The 21285-nt window shown below is 45.2% G+C and overlaps 2 protein-coding genes across 2 annotated transcripts in view; one reads left to right on the forward strand and one right to left on the reverse strand.

Moving 5' to 3' along the window:
• Positions 1-3496, reverse strand: part of DNAAF5 (dynein axonemal assembly factor 5) — an 83063-nt gene extending 79567 nt beyond the window's left edge. Inside the window, exons 1-2 of the mRNA XM_030212570.1 lie at positions 2959-3496; positions 1428-1612 (exon numbers count right to left, since the gene is read on the reverse strand). Coding sequence (XP_030068430.1) covers positions 1428-1612; positions 2959-3496 — 723 coding nt within the window. The remainder of the gene's footprint in view (positions 1-1427; positions 1613-2958) is intronic.
• Positions 3497-14231: 10735 nt separating this feature from the next.
• The window catches only part of PRKAR1B (protein kinase cAMP-dependent type I regulatory subunit beta), a 228040-nt gene continuing 220986 nt past the window's right edge, over positions 14232-21285 (forward strand). The window contains exons 1-2 of the mRNA XM_030213206.1: positions 14232-14305; positions 19162-19375. Coding sequence (XP_030069066.1) covers positions 19190-19375 — 186 coding nt within the window. The 5' untranslated portion in view covers positions 14232-14305; positions 19162-19189. The remainder of the gene's footprint in view (positions 14306-19161; positions 19376-21285) is intronic.

Here is a 21285-nt window from a genome sequence, read left to right on the forward strand (position 1 = left end):
AGAGTCATGGGATAGAAGGCAATTGTTCTGTTGTGGATTAGGAATCGGTTATTGGTCAGAAAACAGAGGGTAGGGTTAAACAGCCATTTCTCTCAACGAAGGAGGGTGAATAGTGGTGTGCCAAAAGGGATCTGTACTAGGACCACTGCTATTTAACATATTTAAAAATTATCTGGAAATCAGAACAAGTGATGTGCTTAAATTTTCAGATTACACAAAACTATTTTAAAACATGTGCGAACTGTGAAAAATTGCAGAAGACTTTAGAAAATTGGAAGGCTGGGCATCCAAATGGCAGAAGAAATTCATGCAGACAAATGCAAACTGATGCACATTGGGAAGAAGAATCCAAATCATAGTTACCTAATGCTAGGGTCAGCAACCAAGAAAAAGATCTAGGTGTCATTATAGACAATAGGCCAAAATTTTCTGCCTTGTGTGTGGCGGCAGCCAAAAAAGCAAACAGGATGCTAGGAATTATTAGGAAAGGGATGGTAAATAAGATTGAGAATACTATAATGCCTCTTTATCGCTCCATGGTGCCACCTCAACTTGAGTATTGATTTAGTTCTGGTTGCTGTTATCTCAAAAGAGATATAGCGGAATTAGAAAAGGTTCAAAGAAAAGCGGCCAAAATGATAAAGGAGATGGAACTACTCTCATATGAGGAAAGGCTAAAAACGTTAGGCCTCTTCACTTTGGAAAAGAGACGGCTGAGGGGAGATATGACTGAGGTCTACAAAATTCTGAGTGGTGTAGAACCAGTAGAAGTGAATCAATTTTTCACTTGTTCAAAAAGTACAAAGACTAGGGGACACTCAATGAAGTTACATGGTAATACTTTCAAAACAAACAGAAGGAAATATTTTTCCACCCAATGAGTAGTTAAGCTCTGGAACTCTTTGCTGGAGGATGTAGTAACAGTGGTTAACGTATCTGGATTTAAAGACATTTGGACAAGTCCCTGGAGGAAAAATCCACAGTCTGCTATTGAGACAGATATAGGGAAGCCACTGCTTGACCTGGGATTGGTAGCATGGAATGTTGCTACTATTTGTGTTTCTGCCAGGTATTTGTGTCTTGGATTGGCCTCTGTTGGGAAACAGGATACTGGGCTAGATGGACCACTGGTCTGACCCAGTATGGCTATACTTATATTCTTATTTTCTAGCAAAGGATAAGGAGTCCTAGCATAAATGTGTATTCTCTCTCTCTTCACTGATAACTTACATACACAGTACTTCTAAAGCTATTTGATAATGTAAACAAATGCAGACTATATTCTGTTTTGTTCAGAGACAAAGTAAATTACAGAATTAGTTCCATATTTATGAAAATGTGCTGAAGGGGCAGCATAAGAGGAAAAGGGAGATTTTGGATTTAGCTCAGATAGTAGTCTCAAACTTACTCTGAATAATAACAATTACCTGAGGAGCATCATCAAAAAGTCGTTGGGCTAAATGAGATAACACATCATCCACAGACTTTCCATTACCATACTGTATGACTGTGCCCGTAGTCTGGATCACAGCTACACGAACCTTCGAATGCTGATGTGAAATAGTTTGCATGAGGGGTTTGATCAGAGATTCAGACTGAATGTGGAAATGTTCTGAAAGATAAAACAGATTGACTAAACTTCTGTGCCATGTAATTTGTGGGGCAGCAACATAGCTAGATATGCTAGTATAGGGTTTCTATTTATGGCAGAGGAGAGAGGATAGACTGAGCTGTCAGAAGACATGCAGAGGCAAGATTGTTTCTAAACTTCAAGAAAAAAACTGCCATATCTGCATCCTCAAACAATGCTTAGTCAACCATTTTTGGTTCCCACATTCCTTTTGCCAATCAATAAAACTTTTGCACCCCCTTCCTAAACCACTAACAGTGGTAACTGCTAATATGTCACCATACCCTTTCAAACCCTTCAAAGTTCACAACAGAATGGTTCACACAACATCAAATGCTGGAAAACTTCTGAGTTTTCGTATTTATAGAACCACCTTTCTAAAAACAGACCCAAAGAAGTTTACGTCAATTTAAAAAAAAAAGAGTCAGCATTAGATTCAACTATGAAAGACATACTATATTAGGCATAAAGGGCTGGCTAGAAAGTGTAGTAGGATGCTGCTACAAAAGAATGTCACCTCGAAATATAATTAGGAAAAGTGGAGTATGTTTTTTGGATGGAGGGACCAAAGAAATCAATCTCCAACCCCCTCTCCTCGAATTCTCGACTCGATGCTATGTCAGGCAAAATATTGGTGAGGGCATGGCCCCTGCAGCTCATCCTATTCTGCTGCTCATACTTAATAAAAATCACATTCCCTTCCCCCACTTCCTATTTCTACAGCTAGGATCCAATTCCCAACACTCCCCCCCCCCCCCCCCAAAAAAAAAATATAATTAGGAAAAGTAGAGTATGTTTTTTGGATGGAGGGACCAAATAAATCAATCTCCAACCCCCTCACCTCCAATTCTCTACCTGATGCTATGTCGGGCAAAATATTGGTGTGGGCATGGGCCCCTGCAGCTCATCCTATTCTGCTGCACATTCCCTTCCCCCACTTCCTATTTCTACAGCTAGGATCCAATTCCCAACCCCCCCCCCCCCCCAAAAAAAAAAAAAAAAAAATATATATATATATATATATATAATTAGGAAAAGTTGAGTATGCTTTTTGGATGGAGGGACCAACGAAATCAATCTCCAACCCCCTCTCCTCCAATTCTCAGCTTGATGCTATGTCGGGCAAAATATTGGTGAGGGCATGGCCCCTGCAGCTCATCCTATTCTGCTGCACATTCCCTTCCCCCACTTCCTATTTCTGCAGCTAGGATCCAACTCCCAACACCCTCTCCCCCTCCTCCTCCTCACACACTTTTGTCATCTAAGTGATCTCCCCAACTTTTTCTCTAACAGCCTTCTGAGCAGCAGTACAAAAGGTCCAGACGTACCGGGGATGCTGCGGGCACAGAGCGCGGCACACTTGCAGCTTTCCTTCTTCACATCAGGAAAGGGATCCAGCAGAGTCCTCTGCAAGATCTTCACCATCTCATCCAGATACGGGGCGAGCTTGCCGCCACAGACCTCCAGGGTGAGGGTGAGCAGCTGGAGCAGGGCCAGCCGGAGCTCCTCCGAGGACTCCACAATCTCCGAGGACCCCAAGCGCTGGGCCAGGGCCGGCACCAGATAGGGCAAGGCCTCCTCGGGCCGGGGCACGCCGCCCACGCAGTGGCTCAGCAGCTGGATCACCGTCTCCCGGCACCTCTCGGCCGGGTCCGCCAGGCAGCGAAGCAACGGCTTGAGCAGCTCACCGAAGACTTGCTGCAGCGCGACGCCCGACAGCCGGCCGTCCGTCACCTCCTTCTGGATGCCGCACAGAGCTCGCTTCCTAGCGCTCTTGCTCTCCTCGCCCAGGCAGTTCAAATGCCGAGCCACGGCCTGCAGGGCTTCTGAGGCCGCCCGCCGGTCCCCTTCTGCCTCGGCCGCCATCGCCGTCGCCACTGGCAACACACTGGGCGCTTTTTTTTTTTTCCTTGCGACGCTCCGTAATAGGGAGTTAAGAGGGCACGTTCTCAACATACGATGAGCTTTATTGACAGATTATTTGAACACAAAACAAAACTGCAGAGTGAAGGGAAAGTGCTTCCGGGGCAGGGCAGGGGCAGGTGTGAACAGAATAAAACATGGACAAGAAAATAAGATGATACCTACATTTCTTGATTAGCTTTGGAAGGTTGCCCTTCTTCGTCAGATCGGAAATAAGCAAATGTGTTAGCAGATACCAGATAGTATATATAAGAGAAACATCAAAGCATTACTTTGACAGTCTGACAGAGTGGGAGGGTGGGGGTATACTAAATGAGATCAATTAATATACTACATGAGATAAATTTGCATGCACTGCCTCAATTGTAGGCAAATCTATCTCATGCATATTCATTGTGGATATTCTGAAAGCTTAACTGGCTAGGTGCAGAGCTACAAAAAAAGAGGCCAAATCTCCCACAAAAAAAAAAAAAAAAAACACAAGAAAACAACAAAACAAAGTGGAAGAGATCCAGAAAAACTTTGGCTGGAATATCTGTATACCGTGTATACGTCAAATTTGAAGACCCCTGAAGAAGGCCTTTTCGGCCGAAACACGGACCGTGTAGGGTCCAAATAAAACTTTTGGTGCTCTTACCATCTGTGGTTTCAGTCTGGTCTTTCTGGATCTCTTCCGCTTTGTTTTGTTGTTTTCTAGGTGCAGAGCTACCAAGGGGGCCAGTCAACTCAGCGGGAGATTTAGGGTCTGCCTCCGCCCATTTCTCCGCCCCAGCAGAGCTGTTTCGGGGCCAGCAGCTACAAGAGTGTTCTCATCCAGTGGCAGCAGGAAATGCCTTCATAAAACATCATCTCCTTGCTGCCGTGGGGCGTGGGATCAGCGGTAGCAGGAGATGGTGCTTTATGAAGGCACTTTGGGATGCCACTCAGCGGAATATCCCGATTTCTTGGCAGAAAATGACCCTCAAACATGGGCGGGAGACTTGGCAGGTCTGTAGGTGTATCCCAAGGACTGGGTTGAGAACCCCTGTCTTAGAGGAAGAAAGTATAATTGCATACCTGTAACTGGTGTTCTCTGTGGACGGTGGGATATTTCATCCACCCAAGTGGTGACGTCAGCGAGTGATGGCACAGAACCGGAGAGTGGAGAGAGATTCAGGCTAGAAGTCTCCAGAGAACCTACACACCGTGTTCTAAAATCAGTTCTTATCAAGCAAACGTCAACTCAGGAATGGGAGGGAAGGATTGTGTGGCTGAAATATCCAATTGTCCACAGAGAACACTAGTTACAGAGGTATGCAACTATATTTTCTTCATGGACAGTGGTGATATTTAAGTCCCAAAAGTGGTGTCCCATGCTATAGATTGCGATAATGTAAATATGAAAATATATCAACATGAGGGTATATACCCATAGACATGCAAATATACATTGAGCACCAGAATGAAGAAGGAGGAGACGAGTTGAAGCATCAGAAACAAGAATTTAATACTGAATGAGTAAAAAGAAAACCAGAAAAACTAGGATGGTCCAAACAATGATGATAAATTGAAACCTGCTCAGTGTGCTGCGGCGGCTAAGAAAGCAAATAGAATGTTAGGTATTATTAGGAAAGGAATGGAAAACAAAAATGAGGATATTATAATGCCTTTGTATCGCTCCATGGTGTGGCTGCACCTCAAATATTGTGTCCAATTCTGGTCGCTGCATTACAAAAAAAGATATAGTGGAATTAGAAAAGGTGCAGAGAAGGGCGATGAAAATGATAAAGGGGATGGGACAACTTCCCTATGAGGAAAGGCTAAAGCGGCTAGGGCTCTTCAGCTTGGAGAAAAGGCAGCTGACGGGAGATATGATAGAGGTCTATAAAATAATGAGTGGAGTGGAGTGGAGTGGAAAGGGTAGACGTGAAGTGTCTTTCCAAAAATACTAGCACTAGGGGGCATTCAATGAAGCTACAAAGTAGTAAATTTAAAACGAATAGGAGAGCATTTTTCTTCACTCAACATGTAATTAAACTGTGGAATTCGTTGCCAGAGAATGTGGCAAAGGCGGTTAGCTTAGAGGGGTTTAAAAAAAGGTTTGGATGGTTTCCTAAAGGAAAAATCCATAGACCATTATTAATCCCATTTCTGGGATAAGCAGCATAAAATGATTTGTACTTTTTCAGGATCTTGCCAGGTATTTGTGACCTGGATTGGCCACTGTTGGAAACAGGATGCTGGGCTTGATGGACCTTTGGTCTTTCCTAGTATGGCAATACTTATGTACTTGTACTTATGAGAACCTTGTTATCCAGTATCTGTGTATATGGTGGATAGAGTAATCCACCTAAGTGGATGAACACTAACTCCCACGTAAATATAACAGCACAGAGAGAGTGGGAAGTGGACCAATGACTCCAGGAGAATGGGAGATAAGATTTCAAAGAACCACTTTATTCAATGACTCATCCACCATACTGTATATTCAATGAGTCATTGAATATATGGTGGATAGAACACTAGCACCTGAATTTCATTAATGCGATGTGCAGAAGTTATTGTAATAAGGAACAGTGTTTTCCAAATGAGGTATTTGAGGGAAATTTGATGCAGAGGTTCAAATGGTGGTAAAGCAAGACATTTTGGAACTAGATTCAAGTCCCAAGCTGGTGTAGGAGGCTTCACAGGTGGTTTAAGATGATGTAGAGAGGCCTGAATTTGAAAGAGGAGGTAGTCCAGGATGATGGACAGCTTACAATGATTAGGATGCTGATGCCTAAGAGAATACAATTGTGAAATATGAGTCCACTTAAAATGGTAGGACTTTCTGGTGTGCTTCTTCCTGGCTGCTAATAAGGCATCAAGAACAGCAGGAGAAAAATTAAATGATTGTTCTAGTTCTGATGAAGTAGCCAGGTTGTTAGCGCTAAAGATTTCAAGCTGGGATGTAGAAGAGCTCTGTTTTGCTGTGTGATGAGATCAGAGTCTTGAAGAAGGCATGTCAGAAGTTGGATCGACAGTCTTAGTAGGTGGGGGTACCAGGACTGGCGAGGGCAATCTGGAGCTATTAGGATAAACTTTGGATTGTGCTGCAAAATCCTTTGCACAGTCCTGTGTATAAGAGGAAAAGGTGGGAAAGCATAAAGGAACTGGTGCTCCCATGATATTACAAACACATCTGAAGCTGATCTATTCCATTCTGGGAGTTTAGAACAAAAATGAGTGCATTTGGTGTTGATTGGTGATGCAAACAGGTCTACTGTTGGAGACCCCGCTTGTGGAAAAGGCTGAGTGTGGTCATGCTCTTTAAGGACCACTTGTGTAATTGTATCTGCTAACTTCATTTGTCTGTTTTTTAATTCCAGCAAGGTATGTGGCAACAAGAAAGGTACTCATTTTAAGTGCTAGGAGCTTCTTGACAGAGTTTTCTGGACCCTGTGCTTCCCTGTTTATGTAAAACATTGCCACTTGATTGTCTGTTTGCACTAGGACTATCTGATCGTGGAGAAGATGGAGAAAGACTTGTAGAGCACACTTGATTGCTCAAAGTTCCAAAAGATTGATATGTCCATTCTAGGCTTGACCAAGTTCCTTGAGTCTGACAACTTCCCACATGTACTCTCCAATTAGTGTTTGATGCATCTGTAGTAAGCATTATCATTGGAGAGGGAGGATGAAAAAATATTACTCTTGTTAGATTGTCCTGTTGGTGCCAGCATAGGAGAGAATCTTTTATCTCTTCAGGCAATTGAATACAGATAGAAAAAGATTGAGTGTGCTGATTCCAACTGGATTTGAGATGCCATTGAAGATTTCTCATATACGGTCTAGCCATGGGTACTACTTGAATAGCTGCTGTTGTGTGCCCCAAGGATCATCAAATATCTTGCCATGGTTTGTTGAGTTTCTAAAAGAGAAGATATGACAGATTGAATTGTTTCCACTCAATCCTGGGGAAGAAGAGTAGTCATATTTGATGTTTGAATGATTGCTTCTATAAATTGGAGGGACTGAGTCAGAAAGAGATGGAATTCTGATAACTGATTAGAAAACTAGTCTGGAGAGGTGCAGTCATATCTTGTAAAGCTGTAGTCACTTCTTGAGACGATGGAGCTGCAATTAGCCAATCATCTACATAGGGAAAGATTAGTATTCCACAGTTTCTCAGATATGCTGCTACGGCTATCACCACCTTCGTTAACACTCTGGCTGTAGACAGTCCGAATGGTAGAACTTTGTATTGATAAATTCTTCCATTAAGGACAAATCTCAAATAATTCTCGCAATCGCTGTGAATTGGGTTGTATAAATAGGCATCCTTTAAGTCTATTGAAGCGAGCCAGCTGTTTTCAGAATGAGAGGCAGTATAGTGGCTAAAAGAGTTAATTCAAAACTTTTCCTTTTTGACATACTGATTGAGACAGTGAAGGTCTAAAATTGTCCTCAAACCTCCTGATTTCTTGGGTTTCAGGAAGTAATTTATTTATTTATTGCATTTGTATCCCACATTTTCCCACCTCTTTGCAGGCTCAATGTGGCTTACAATACATGATTAGTGGAAATATGTTAGAAAATCTTGTTCAACATGATAATGATGAAGCATGATAGTAGTGTTATAAGCAGGTATAATAAAATAGTACAGGATATATGTGGAGAAGTTGTGTGTATTCATATTGGTTGATCCTTGTGGTATGCCTTGTCAAAGAGATGGGTCTTCAGGAGTTTGCGGAAGCTCATTAGTTCGTGGCTCGCCTTTTGGTTGCGCGGCAATGCGTTCCATAACTGTGTGCTCACGTATGTAAAGTTTAACGCGTGCATTAGTTTGTATTTTAGACCTTTGCAATTAGGGAAGTGCAAATTAAGGAATGTGCGGGAAGATCTTTTGGCATTCCTGGGTGGTAAGTCTATCAAATCTGACATGTAGGCTGGCGCATCTCTGTGAATGATTTTGTGAACCAGGGAGCATATTTTGAACGTGATGCGTTCTTTAAGTGGGAGCCAGTGTGATTTGTCTCGTAGGGGTTTAGCACTTTCATATTTTGTCTTACCGAATATGAGCCTGGCTGCAGTGTTCTGGGCTGTCTGAAGTTTCTTGATTATTTGCTCTTTACAACCGGTGTAGAGTGCGTTGCAGTAGTCTAGATGACTGAGCACCATTGATTGTATCAGATTTCGGAAAACAGTTCTTGGGAAGAAAGGTCTTACTCTTTTTAATTTCCACATTGAGTGAAACATCTTCTTGGTTGTGTTCTTCGTGTGGCTTTCGAGTGTTAGGTGTCGGTCAATGGTAACTCTGAGAATTTTTAGGGTATCAGAAATTAGTAGGTTCAGATTTGATGTGTTAATGGCGGTGAATTTGTTCTTGTTATGTTGAGAGGTGAGTATTAGGCATTGAGTTTTGTCTGCATTAAGTTTTAGCCGAAATGCATCCACCCATGAATGCATGATATGGAGACTTTAGTTGATGTCATTGGAAATTTCCTTTAGATCTTGTTTAAATGGGATGTAGATCGTTACGTCATCTGCGTATATGTATGGATTGAGGTTTTGGTTTGATAATAATTTAGCCAAGGGTATCATCATTAAGTTGAATAGAGACGGCGAGAGGGGAGATCCCTGTGGGACTCTGCATTCTGGTATCCATGGGGCTGAGGTAGTCGAATTAGATGTCACTTGGTATGATCATGTGGTTAGGAATCCCTTAAACCAGTTGAGAACGTTACCTCCAATTCCAAAGTAATCAAGGATATGTAGTAGTATTCCATGATCAACCATGTCGAAAGCGCTTGACATGTCAAATTCTGGAAGAAGTATGTTCTTTCCAGATGCAATCATTTGTTTGAATTTGGCCATGAGAGTACCTAGTACTATTTCAGTACTGTGGTTTGACCGAAATCCTGACTGAGAGTCATGGAGTATTGAGAATTTATTTAAATAGTTTGTGAGTTGTTTGGTCACCAATCCTTCCGTTAGTTTGGTTATTAAAGGAATAGATGCTACTGGTCTGTAGTTTGTTAGTTCACTGGCACTTTTCTTTGCGTCTTTGGGTATTGAAATCTATAGAAATCTAGTCATTGGTTTGTATGAAGGATTTCTTCTATCACATTGGTTTGAAGAAGAACTTCTACCTCCTGTTGCAATTTGTTGAGATGTGCAGGAGGCAGTTGAGAATTTGGCGGTAGACTAAGTGGAAGGGAAGACTCAAAATTTAGACAATAACCAGTATTTATAATGTTCAAGATCCATTTGTCAAACGTGATTACAGACCATTGTGGCAGAAACATTGCTAATCTACCCCCTACTGGAAGGAGTGTCTGTCAACAAATGTAAAAAAACCGGAGATGGCTGTCACACCCCTCACCTGGTTCAGGAAACTGCTAGAGTCCTGCAGCATTCCGTGCCTAGAGTCTTGTGAGTCTTTACTTCCTGTTTGCTGCACTTCCCTTTTATAGCTGTAGATGGGGTACTGACAGATGATCTCTCTTCCTGGCTAAGGGATACTTAAGAAAGTGCTCTACACTCCACCAGAGCTTCTAGGGTTGTACTTACTCCAGTGTTCATTGCCTTGCCAGTTCCTGCTTCCAGCCTTATTTGTTCCCACATCCAGCCCTGCTGTTTCTGGCCTGCAACCCGGTCTGTATGTGCTTCTAGCTCTACCCATTCAGGTGTTCCTGTCTTCCTCTGTTCCTGGTTTCCTGCCCTGTCCTGTTCCTGAGGTCCTGCCCGTCTGTTCCCATCTTGTCTGGTTCTGTGTGCCTTCCTGTCCTCCTTCTACCTAAGGGCTCTTTTAAGAGCCAACCTCCTAACGGTCCCAGTCCTGTCTGGGTACCGGGCACCGGCCAGTTTTGGTATCCTAGTTCTGGCACCTGCCACTACCAGCAAGGATCTGTGCGGCATTAGCATTTACCCTGCTGCCTCCAAGGGCTCTTTTAACAGCCAACCTTTAGATGGTTTCAGTCGTGTTCCAGACAGTCCTCCCAAGGGCTCTTTTAAGTGCCAACCTCTAGACCATTCCAGTCAAGTTCCAGCCAGTCTGCTAGGCGCTGCCTAGTCCTGCGCTTCAGCCAGTCCAAGTCCGGCCCTGCTTTTTCCTGCTCCCGGACTCTGCCAGGTGGTTCCATCAGCAACCGTCAATGAGGACCTGTGCTGCAATTACGCTGCACAGATAGAGCCAACCTTATAAGAATATAAGAATAGCATACTGGGTCAGACCAATGGTCCATATAACCAGTATCCTGTTCCCAACAGTGGCCAATACAGGTCACAAATACCTGGCAGAAACCCAAATAGTAGCAACATTCCATGCTACCAATCTCAGGGTAATCAGTGACTTCCCCCATGTCCATCTCAATAACAGACTATGGACTTTTCGTACAGGGAATTTTCCAAACCTTTTTTTAAACCCAGATATGCTGATACTACATCTTCCGACAAAGAGTTCCAGAGCTTAACTATTTGTTGAGTGAAAGAATATTTCCTCCTATCTGTTTTAAAGGTGTTTCCATGTAACTTCATTGAGTGTCCCCTAGTCTTTGTACTTTTTAAAAGAGTAAAAAATTGATTCACTTCTCATTCTACACCACTCAGAATTTTGTAGACCTCAATCATATCTCCCTTCAGTCATCTCTTTTCCAAGCTGAAGAGCCCTAACCTATTTAGCCTTTCTTCATATGAGAGGAGTTCCATCCCCGTTATCATTTCGGTCGCTCTTCTTTGAAATGTTTCTAATTCCGCTATATCTTTTTTTAAATACGGTGACTAAAATTGAATGCAGTACTCTAGGGGGTCATTTTACAAAGGCACACTAGCTTTTTTAAGCACATGCTATACACTAGAGCTTCTGAAAACACACCCAGCTTTTGAACAAACTAATATTTTGTTTTTATACCAGAGGGGATATAATCTGGGTGATCTACTAAGTCAGAATGATATTTGGACATTGAAGAGAAGCAATACCGGTTTAGGACAACGTGGGAGGTGTGGTCACTGTTCTGTTTGCCATATAATGTTAGAAAAAAAAAAAAAAGGAATATATTCATCCAAGATCTGGTAGGAAATGTAAATTGAAGGCTTATACTAACTGTGAGTCGACAGAGGTGGCGTATTTGATACAATGTCCTTGCGACTTAGTATATATTGGACAGACTTCCAGATCATTGAAAGCCAGACTGATGGAACATCGTTCCTGTTTAAAAACACACAGATTAGAAGCCCCCATGGTGATGCACTGTGATCGCTTGGGACATTGTTTTGAAGATTTGCAATGTATAATTTTAGAACAAATAGAGCGGTCCCAGTGACGCGGTAACTTTAGTCGTCTCTTGAGACAGTTCTTCAATTCTGTTGAACCTGATGGTTTGAACATTCATGTGGAATGGTCCGCCTTTTTTTAGGATGGGCGCTTTCGATGTTTAAATCAAGCAGGCTTATGTGTATTGGCTGCCCTTGGAGAGGCATGAACAAATTTGCTACTGTGGGGGCAATTTTGTGTTTGGGCGTTTTTGTTGGGGCTATTTTGACCAGGTACTGATATTTTGACATAAGTACATAAGTAATGCCACACTGGGAAAAGACCAAAGGTCCATCGAGCCCAGCATCCTGTCCACGACAGCGGCCAATCCAGGCTAAGGGCACCTGGCAAGCTTCTCAAATGTACAAACATTCTATTCATGTTATTCCTGGAATTGTGGATTTTTCCCATTTAGTAGTGGTTTATGGACTTGTCCTTTAGGAAACTGTCTAACCCCTTTTTAAACTCTGCTAAGTTAACCGCCTTCACCACGTTCTCCGGCAACGAATTCCAGAGTTTAATTATGCGTTGGGTGAAGAAAGATTTTCTCCGATTTGTTTTAAATTTACTACACTGTAGTTTCATCGCATGCCCCCTAGTCCTAGTATTTTTGGAAAGTGTGAACAGACACTGCACATCCACCTGTTCCACTCCACTCATTATTTTATATACCTCTATCATGTCTCCCCTCAGCCATCTCTTCTCCAAGCTGAAAAGCCCTAGCCTCCTTAGTCTTTCTTCATAGGGAAGTCGTCCCATCCCCGCTATCATTTTAGTTGCCCTTCGCTGCACCTTTTCCAGTTCCACTATATCTTTCTTGAGATGCGGCGACCAGAATTGAACACAATACTCAAGGTGCGGTCACACCATGGAGCGATACAACGGCATTATAACATCCTCACACCTGTTTTCCATACCTTTCCTAATAATGCAGTAGTCTGAGTATTTCTTGCAGATGGATTTGATATACCTGCTTTCTGTGGTACAACCAAAACACTTTATATTTATTATATGCAGGTACTCAGTGTAGCCAAGTCTGGGAATCAGCCATGGTCATGGCTTATCACAGTGGGAAAAGGAAGTAAAACCAGATGTAGCAGGAAAAATTACAAGAAATACACAGGGTGAGCTGAGGAAAAGAAATGGAAGAGATGAGACTGAAGGTCAGGCTGGTGGCAGTTCTAATTTACAGTGCTCTGAATGCTATTGGTCCACCTTGCACCTTTAAGGGGGGCAAATCTGATGGGTCACTACCAATCAGATTGAGCAATGCTTGTGAAGAAAGCAGCGAAAAGAAGCTCAAAATGTCTTTTAACCGTGTGGCTAATTTTAATAGTATTACAATGTAGAAGTGCCCTTTTCAGTCTGATACCCTTAAGCAGCTGCCTACTTTGCCCAGAGCAGTGGTTTCTCAACCAGTGTGTCAGGACACACAGATGTGTCACCAACATCTGGGAGGTGTGTCATAAAAAATGTGACAGACAGCACATTTGTGCTTTCTTTAACAATCCTGTGTGTGGCAGGTTGGAGAGAACTGAGAACAAGTTAGTCAGGTAGGTCAAATAATCTCTATTACTAATCCCTAGTTCTGTCACCAGCCCCAACTGGAAATGGTGGTGGCCTCTGTCCCATCCCATTCCTCCACCCTGGCATCATACAGACCCCAGTGTTTGTATTTTCCTTGCATCACTAAAATGATATGTTTTGTCTTTCTTTACTCAGTGCTTCATGCATGTGAACATTTTGTCAGGAGTGTCACAACAGAAGGAAGATTGAGAACCACTGGCCTACAGGGAAGCCTGGCCCTGCAAATAGGCATATAAAAAGGGAGAACTGAGAAAGAGAGAGAGGCACACAATCATGCAAAGTAAGGGTAGATGAACTACAAGGAAACAAAGGCAACGGGGGTCGTTTACTAAAGATTAGCCTAAGTTATCTGCAGCAGGGCCCATTTTATTCCTACGGTCCCTGACGCAGATAACTCAAGCTAATCTTTAGTAAAAGACCCCCCAAAGTTAGAGACACATCAGGGCAGAGCCCTGTCCCAGAGAAGTGTATGAGCGCGCGCGCTCAAAGGGTTAAAATGACAAACAGAAATACACAGATCAAAAGCGGGGGGGGGGGGGGGGAGCCTTAAACATATATAAATATTTAAGATACAGTAGTAGAGGCAGAGTGTAAAAAAAAGAGAGCAACAAAAAGAAAGTGACACAAACATATAGTAGAGGTAGATCAGCGAGAAAGAAAAGTACATCTACGGACAGCTGGAGCAGGATAAAATTAAACGCGCAGGCAGAGCCGAGCATGACAATTGCACGTGTGCAGGTGACGGGGAGAAGCGCGCAGGAGAAGACGAGCCGCATTCGCACTGGCGGAGAGGGGGAGGAGTCTCCGAAGTGAAGGCCTCTGACGTCACGAGCGGTTGCGGCGAGCTCTAGGGCAGATCAGCAGCGGCTACACCTGGAGGATCGCGCAAGACGGTAAGGAGGTACCGGGCTCGGGGGATGGGATGCCCTACCGTAACCCTCGTCTTCCTCACTGCCTGCAGGGGCATCAGAGGCCGGGGGCTTAGCCCCATGCCCCCATCTCGGCTGTCCTCCTGGCTAGGCACCGGCTATGTATAAGAAAGAGATCCTGCAGAGGGAGGCCACTCAGCAGCCCCTCCGGGTAGAGCTGGTTTATTGGAGCAATCTGCATCTTGCCGTTGCTCCTGCCCAGCATTTCTCAGTCCCTTTTGTCTTCTCTTGCTTGAAGCTACTGTGTTGACATGGCGAGATCGTTTCCTTCTCCCACAGCACAGCAGCCTGGCATGACAGAGCCTAGCGGTCCAGCAGAAACGTGTGGCACTTGTCAAGCTGAGCGATGTGGCTTGCGGTCCTTTCCCTGTGGGTTCTTTAGGACTCGCACAGAGACACGGCAGCGCTGCTGTGCTACCCTCTGGCTTGGATCACACAGTTCCATCAAAAACTAATGGGTAGCACACCAGAAATGAATCAGACTCGAGAGAGTTTTATTTGGAGGATGCTACTCCAGCCAAATTGTAGGCTTGACTTACCCTCCCCTCCCCCCATAGTCCTAGAAGGAGGAAAGATGTGAAGGATAATTCTATAAAGGGTGCCGGTGCCAATTGTGCACACTCATTTATAGAGTAGGTGCACTTATGTATGTGAATGACATCATAAATTTGCATTTAAGCATGGCACTATTCTATAAAACTGGCATGCTAGATGCATGATGCGCAACAGCATGTGGGTTGTACCGGTGGGTGCCGCATGGATGTGTTACGTGAATTCCACCTAGCAATGTGCACACCTTAAAGAGAAGTATCAGATATGCACATTGCAAGACACATTTAGGTGATACAGCTTATGCCTGTCATGACCTGGTGTAAGCTGTCGCACCTAAACAGGGCCAAGGGGTGGGGGTGAGGGGCAAGATTCCCCTGGGCCTGGTCTCCAAGGGGGCCTGTTGCCAGCAATAGAAAAGCTGCTTTCTTCAGGCTTCTGGTGGCAGGCACAGGCAGAAGGCTGGATTGGTCTCCTGCATGTTAGGTTATTGCATCATTGTATTAACTCTGCTCTGCCAACCATGTCCCGCCTCCTATGTGAAGTACTTCCTGTTTCTGCATGGGCAGGAGGGGAAGCAGCAGGAAGAAGGACCCGTGGCCGGTAGAGCAGAGTTAATGCGATAACCCGGCACACAGGAGCAGGAGACAGACCGAACGAGCGAGCAGTAAGCTACTGTCAGGTGGGGACATGGGGGAGGGGGCTGCCCTCAAGATTGTTTGTCCCGGGCCCAGCTTGGTCTATTGGTGGCCCTGCACCTAAGTTTCAGTGCGCCAAAGTGGCTTTGTGCTACTCTTCTATAATGGGTTAGGTGCACCCAAGGAGGTTTTATGACAGGAGGTGTCATGACATCAAAAAGTTGAAGCCATCTCCCCCGTGCAGCTGCCATGTTGTGTGACCCCAAACATTCGCAGATGCTATTTAAAACAATAGCAAACTTGTGAGGTTTACAGCTTTTTTTTATTTATTTGAAAGATTCCCATATGTAACCCGAGTTTTTTTTAACCTCTGGGGGGGGGGTCTCCACAACTCCTTTCTTAAAGCTGCCCCCTACAAAAATTGAACCCCCCACTGCTCCAAAACCAAGTCTTCTGCTCTGCAGTGCCTTTACCTGCAGACTCCGGCTCACGCTCCAGGACTCCTAGAGGTAAAAAAAATCCCTCTCTGGTTATGTATGAGAAGCTTTCAAATAAAAAAACTCCCCACACATAGGCAGTCATAAACTTCATAAGTTTGCTATTGTTTTCAATAGCGTCTGTGAATGTTTGAAGTTACACAATATGGCTTCAGCCCACAGAATGGGCCAGAAAGGCTCTTGCTGTCTCCTGATATAAGACCTCCTTGGGTGCGTCTTAACGCCATTACAGAATTGGCAATAAGCGGACTCCTTTGTCGTGCCTACATTTAGGTGCCACTTTATAGAATTGTTCCCAGGCCCCATCTACTAAACAGCTGGCTAAAAGAAAACTAAAATATTTGAATATATAGAGTCCCAAGTGTTTATCTTGCTTTACGTTCCTGCTTTCTTACCTATCAATGAAGTCTTACTCACTGAGGATGTTAATTCTTGTTTTACTCATTTAATTGTAACACGTAGCAAGGGCAATTCTATAAATGGCGTGCAAATTGACATGCACAAAATTGCATGCTATTCTGAGATGCACACGCAGCAAAATTGGCCAACGAGACAATTAGTGCCAGTAATTGGGTGCTAACAATCAATTATTGTTGCTAATTGGCAACAATTTGAATTTGCATGCGTATCTTTATATGCGCTATTCTGTAAAGATCCGCATGCAAAACTCTTTAACGCAGTGGTTCCCAAACCTGATTCTGGAGCAGGGGCAGAGTGAGGGTGATCTGGACGCCCTTGGCCACTGCCCGCCACCCCCTCTACTGCCGCAGCTGCCACCCCCCCTCCCACATACCACAGTCCTCCGAGCCTCAGTGGGTCCTTCCCAGTGGTCTAGTGGCTTCTTCAGGGGCAGGAAACTCCCCTACTCTTTCCTGCTTACTAGTGCTATTCTGCCCGGCGCCACCGTGTTTTCAGAATGGCAGCCGAGATTTCCCGAGACTGCCACTATGAATGGGGCAAAATCATGGCTATGCATAACTGTGTGGCAGCACTGGAACACACATATATTAAAATGGCTACTCAAGCTCTCTGAAGGAGTAGCTTAATGCAGTGGTGCCAAACTGTGTGCCATGAACACTCCAGGGCGCCGCAGCGAACTCTCAGGGATGCTGTGGCGTATTTTTCCCACCCCCCTCCCGCCACTACCCAAGCTGCTACTAATACTAGATGAGCAGCAGCAGCAACTGCAAAACAAGCTACATCACTTCCTGTTCCAGGGCACAGCCGGCATGAATGTAGAGTCCTGCTTTGCGGTGCCTTTAGCTTGCTTTGCCGCTGCTGCTGGTCTAGAGAAGCAGCAGGGATAGGTGTGTGTGGGGGAAGGGGGGGCAGAGAGGAGGCAGACACTGGATTGGGGGGGGGGGAGAAGCAGAGGGGGGCTTATGCTGGATGGAAGGGGAGAGTGAGAGGGCAAAAGCTGGGTAGAGGGGGCAGAGACTGGATGGAAGTGGGGAGAGAAGGAGGGCAGATGGAAGAGGGGATAGAAGGAGGGCAGACACTGGATGGAAAGGGGGAAGAGAAAGAGTGCATATGTGGGAATGCAGGCGACGGTGGTTGAAATATGCCACCGATTTGTTTGCTGTACAGGCAGCATGGAGCTTGGGCCTCGGGCAGTGGACCTCCAGCTAGTGGGGGCCCCCCAGCAAAGGTAGGACTCAACACCGTTGAGCCTAGGGGCGCTGTGATCCAATAAAGTTTTGGAACCACTAGCCTAATGGTTAGAGCAGTCTCCTAAGAACCACCATACAGAGCTAGAAGTTGCTGGTTCAAATCCCACTCTGACTTTTTATAAATGTATATGTCTTTGTTTATTTTTTTTTTAATTGTAAGCCCTCCAGGGACAGAAAAATACCTGCTGTGACTTCCTTTACTTCCTCCAGTGGAGAAATACTCAGTCGGAGCACCTTTCTGTAACCTGGGTGTGCCAAATACCAGGTTTAAATTCGCACGTCCATTTTTCAGACATGGACGTTCCTTCCCCTTTTGCAATCAAGTTGTATCTCCATTATTTGAACTTCCCTCCTCCCACCCAAAATGCGCCCAGACCATATACCCTTACTATATGGACATATTGCAGCATTAGACATCCATATCCTGGGTTTATAAAATTGGGATTTGGACATCCATGCAATATGGACATCTAAATGCTGCTTTTCAGATGTCCAAATCAGGAACAGAGTGTCTAAAATAACCACCATAACATAAAATATAAATTAAATGATAGTACTAAGTGAGGGATCAGTCCAGGGGCGTAGCCAGACTTCGGCGGGGGGGGGGGGGGGGGGGGGTCCAGAGCCCAAGGTGAAGGGGCACATTTTAGCCTCCCCCGGCGCCCCCCTCCCGCCGCTGCCGCCAACCCTCCCCTGCCACCACCAGGTACCTTTGTTGGTGGGGGTCCGCAACCCTCGCCAGCCGAAGTTCCCTTCAGCGCCGGTTTCTGAGTTCGGCACGTTTGCTGATCTGGATTCTGTTTCTGTGAGTCCTGACGTCCTGCACGCTCATACTTGCAGGACGTCAGGACTCACAGAAACAGAATCCAGATCAGCAAACGTGCCGAACTCAGAAACCGGCGCTGAAGGGAACTTCGGCTGGCGGGGGTTGGAGACCCCCCCCCCCCGCCAGCAAAGGTACCTGACGGCCGCGGTAGCAGGAGGGAGGGGGGTCGAATGTGGCGGGGGAGGATCGGCGGGGGGAGGGTGAAAGCAGGGGGCCAGGGCTAAATCTGCGGGGGCCCATGCCCCCGTGGCCCCAACTAGCTACGCCCCATGATCAGTCTGCCCAGTACTTCATCTCTGGATAACTCCGAAAAGCTTCTCTTACTTAGTTTCATGAGCTTTTTGATGATAGCTCAGAATTCCTGCCCATTTAAATTAATTGTACTTTGTTTTCAAACATAAAGAGGCATATTTTCAAAGCACTTTGGGAGGCTAAGTTCCATAGGTTTCTATGGAACTTTGGGAGGCTAAGTGCTTTGAAAATAAGCCTCAAAGTGAGTTAGTTTTAGTGTTCTTAGTACTGTCTAAATGCATGTGGTTACTTTTGCTTTGGACTCTTGCATTATTTTCCATCATTCTTGTAGGTGTTAAACTATTCAGTTCTTTAGACTTACAGCCCTTATCTCATTCTGTTTGTCCAGGTTACTTTTCCTGTCCTGAAGCCCAAAGATGGCTGCATCATCCTCTTCCTCTTCCTCCAATGTGGAAGAAGATGAGAGTCTGAAAGGATGTGAAATCTACGTCCAGAAATACAACATCCAGCAGATCCTCAAAGAGTGCATTGTGAACCTCTGCATAGCGAAGCCTGACCGGCCTATGAAATTCCTCCGAGACCACTTTGAAAAACTCGAAAAGGTCAGTTCCGTCAAAGTGACTTATTTTTCACGTTCCAGTGCACCCATCACGGCGTGGTTTATTTTTCTTGTTTGCAGTTCACCTTTTTTTTCTTTTTGGTTTACATGAATTCTACAGTCAGATGATTCTACTTTCAGATGATGGAACATTCAGTTATCCATGAAAATGTGTTAGGGTGTGCTCGGATCTTTTTGCCCTGCCTCTGTCTGAAAATCTTGTTCACTGGTATTTGTTTTAATGAAACATTTTTGCATATATTTGTAGAGCTGGACCCATAACATTATGGGACCTGTTTACTAAGCCGCGCTAGCGTTTTTAGCACACGCTAATGCTAGAGACACCTATAGGAATATATGGGTGTCTCTAACATTAGCACATGCTAATTTTTAGCGGCACGCTAAAAACCTAGCACACCTTAGTAAACAGGGCCCTAATTATTTTTATGGAAAATCATTTTTATTAAAGACAAATATGCAAAATTCAATTAGGAGAACACTGAAAGACAACAATAATGAATTATCATAACAATCGGTCACAGTGGCGTCGCGAGGGCAGCTGACACCCGGGGCGGGACGCCGCTGCGCACCCCCCCCCGGGTGCAGCGCAGCGCACCCTCCCCCCTCCGGAGCGCAAACCCCCCCCCCCCGAAAACATACCTGGAAGGCGGTGAGGGGCGGGCGGGAGAGCCAATCCGCCGAGTGCATGCCGCTGGGGGGTGTCGGCGCCTCGCTGGTTCCATGCTCTCTCTGCCCCGAAACAGGAAGTAACCTGTTCCGGGGCAGAGAGAGCAAGGAACCAGCGAGGCGCCGACACCCCCCAGCGGCGTGCACCTGGGGCGGACCGCCCCACCGCCCCCCCCCTTCCTACGCCACTGATCGGTCAACCAAATTTTGGTTTTCATAATGTAGCATAATGTCCTCCTAAAAGAAATCTGAGTACAAAAGAAACCCTCAAGACCACTTTAAGCAAAAGAATAAATCCTAAACAGGAGTTCTGCCCCGTCTATCTCCCCCTCCCCCCCCTTTTGCCTGGATAGTGATGATTTAGGTTAGTCAATCTAGGAGAAGAATAGTAGTGCTGAAACGAAAATTCCCCATACTGCAACACGAAAGATAACAACGGTGAAGAGCTTGGACTCTTATAGTCCCCCACTAAAGAATAGACATTCATAATAGACAGAATAAATAGGACCCTAATTATTTTGAGTGCCGTCACAGTTAGATACCACTGTAACTATAGTATGAGTGGTAAAAAAGGCAGGAAAAGGAGACAAAAGTGGGAAAACGACCACGGACTCCAAAGGTAAGAGGGATAACCTTGATACTTTAGAAAATTGTATTCAAAGACTCAACACAGCACTGTGTTTCGGGCTATGGCCTGCTTCAGGAGCCTAAAAACAAATATAGAGAATTTTTTTAGTAATATAATGTAACAGTATAAAAACAGTAAGGATAAAACAAAGAAATACATAAATATCCAAACATACATGGGCGTAGATTGGGGGGGGGGCGAGGGGGGGCATTGCCCCCCCAAACGAGATGCACCGGCGAACTGGCGGGGCTTAATTGTGTCTTCCCTGCTGGCGCTGCTTCGGTCCCTGACTCCCTGCAGCATTTTTGCTTCACCCGTCCTGTACCCGTCGCCGTCAGCGCTGCCATTCATTCTCTCACAGGCAGCCTCGTTCCCGCTCCCCTTTGCCGCGTCCACTCCTCCGGCTCTCTCTGATGCACTTCCTGTTTAACAGGAAGTGCATCAGAGAGAGCCGGAGGACGCGGCAAAGGGGAGCGGGAACGAGGCTGCCTGTGAGAGAATGAATGGCAGCGCTGACGGCGACGGGTACAGGACGGGTGAAGACAAAAATGCTGCAGGGAGTCAGGGACCGAGGCAGCACCGGCGGGGAAGACCGAGGC

This window comes from Microcaecilia unicolor, chromosome 8 (assembly GCF_901765095.1).
Source record: "Microcaecilia unicolor chromosome 8, aMicUni1.1, whole genome shotgun sequence".
NCBI lineage: Eukaryota > Metazoa > Chordata > Amphibia > Gymnophiona > Siphonopidae > Microcaecilia > Microcaecilia unicolor.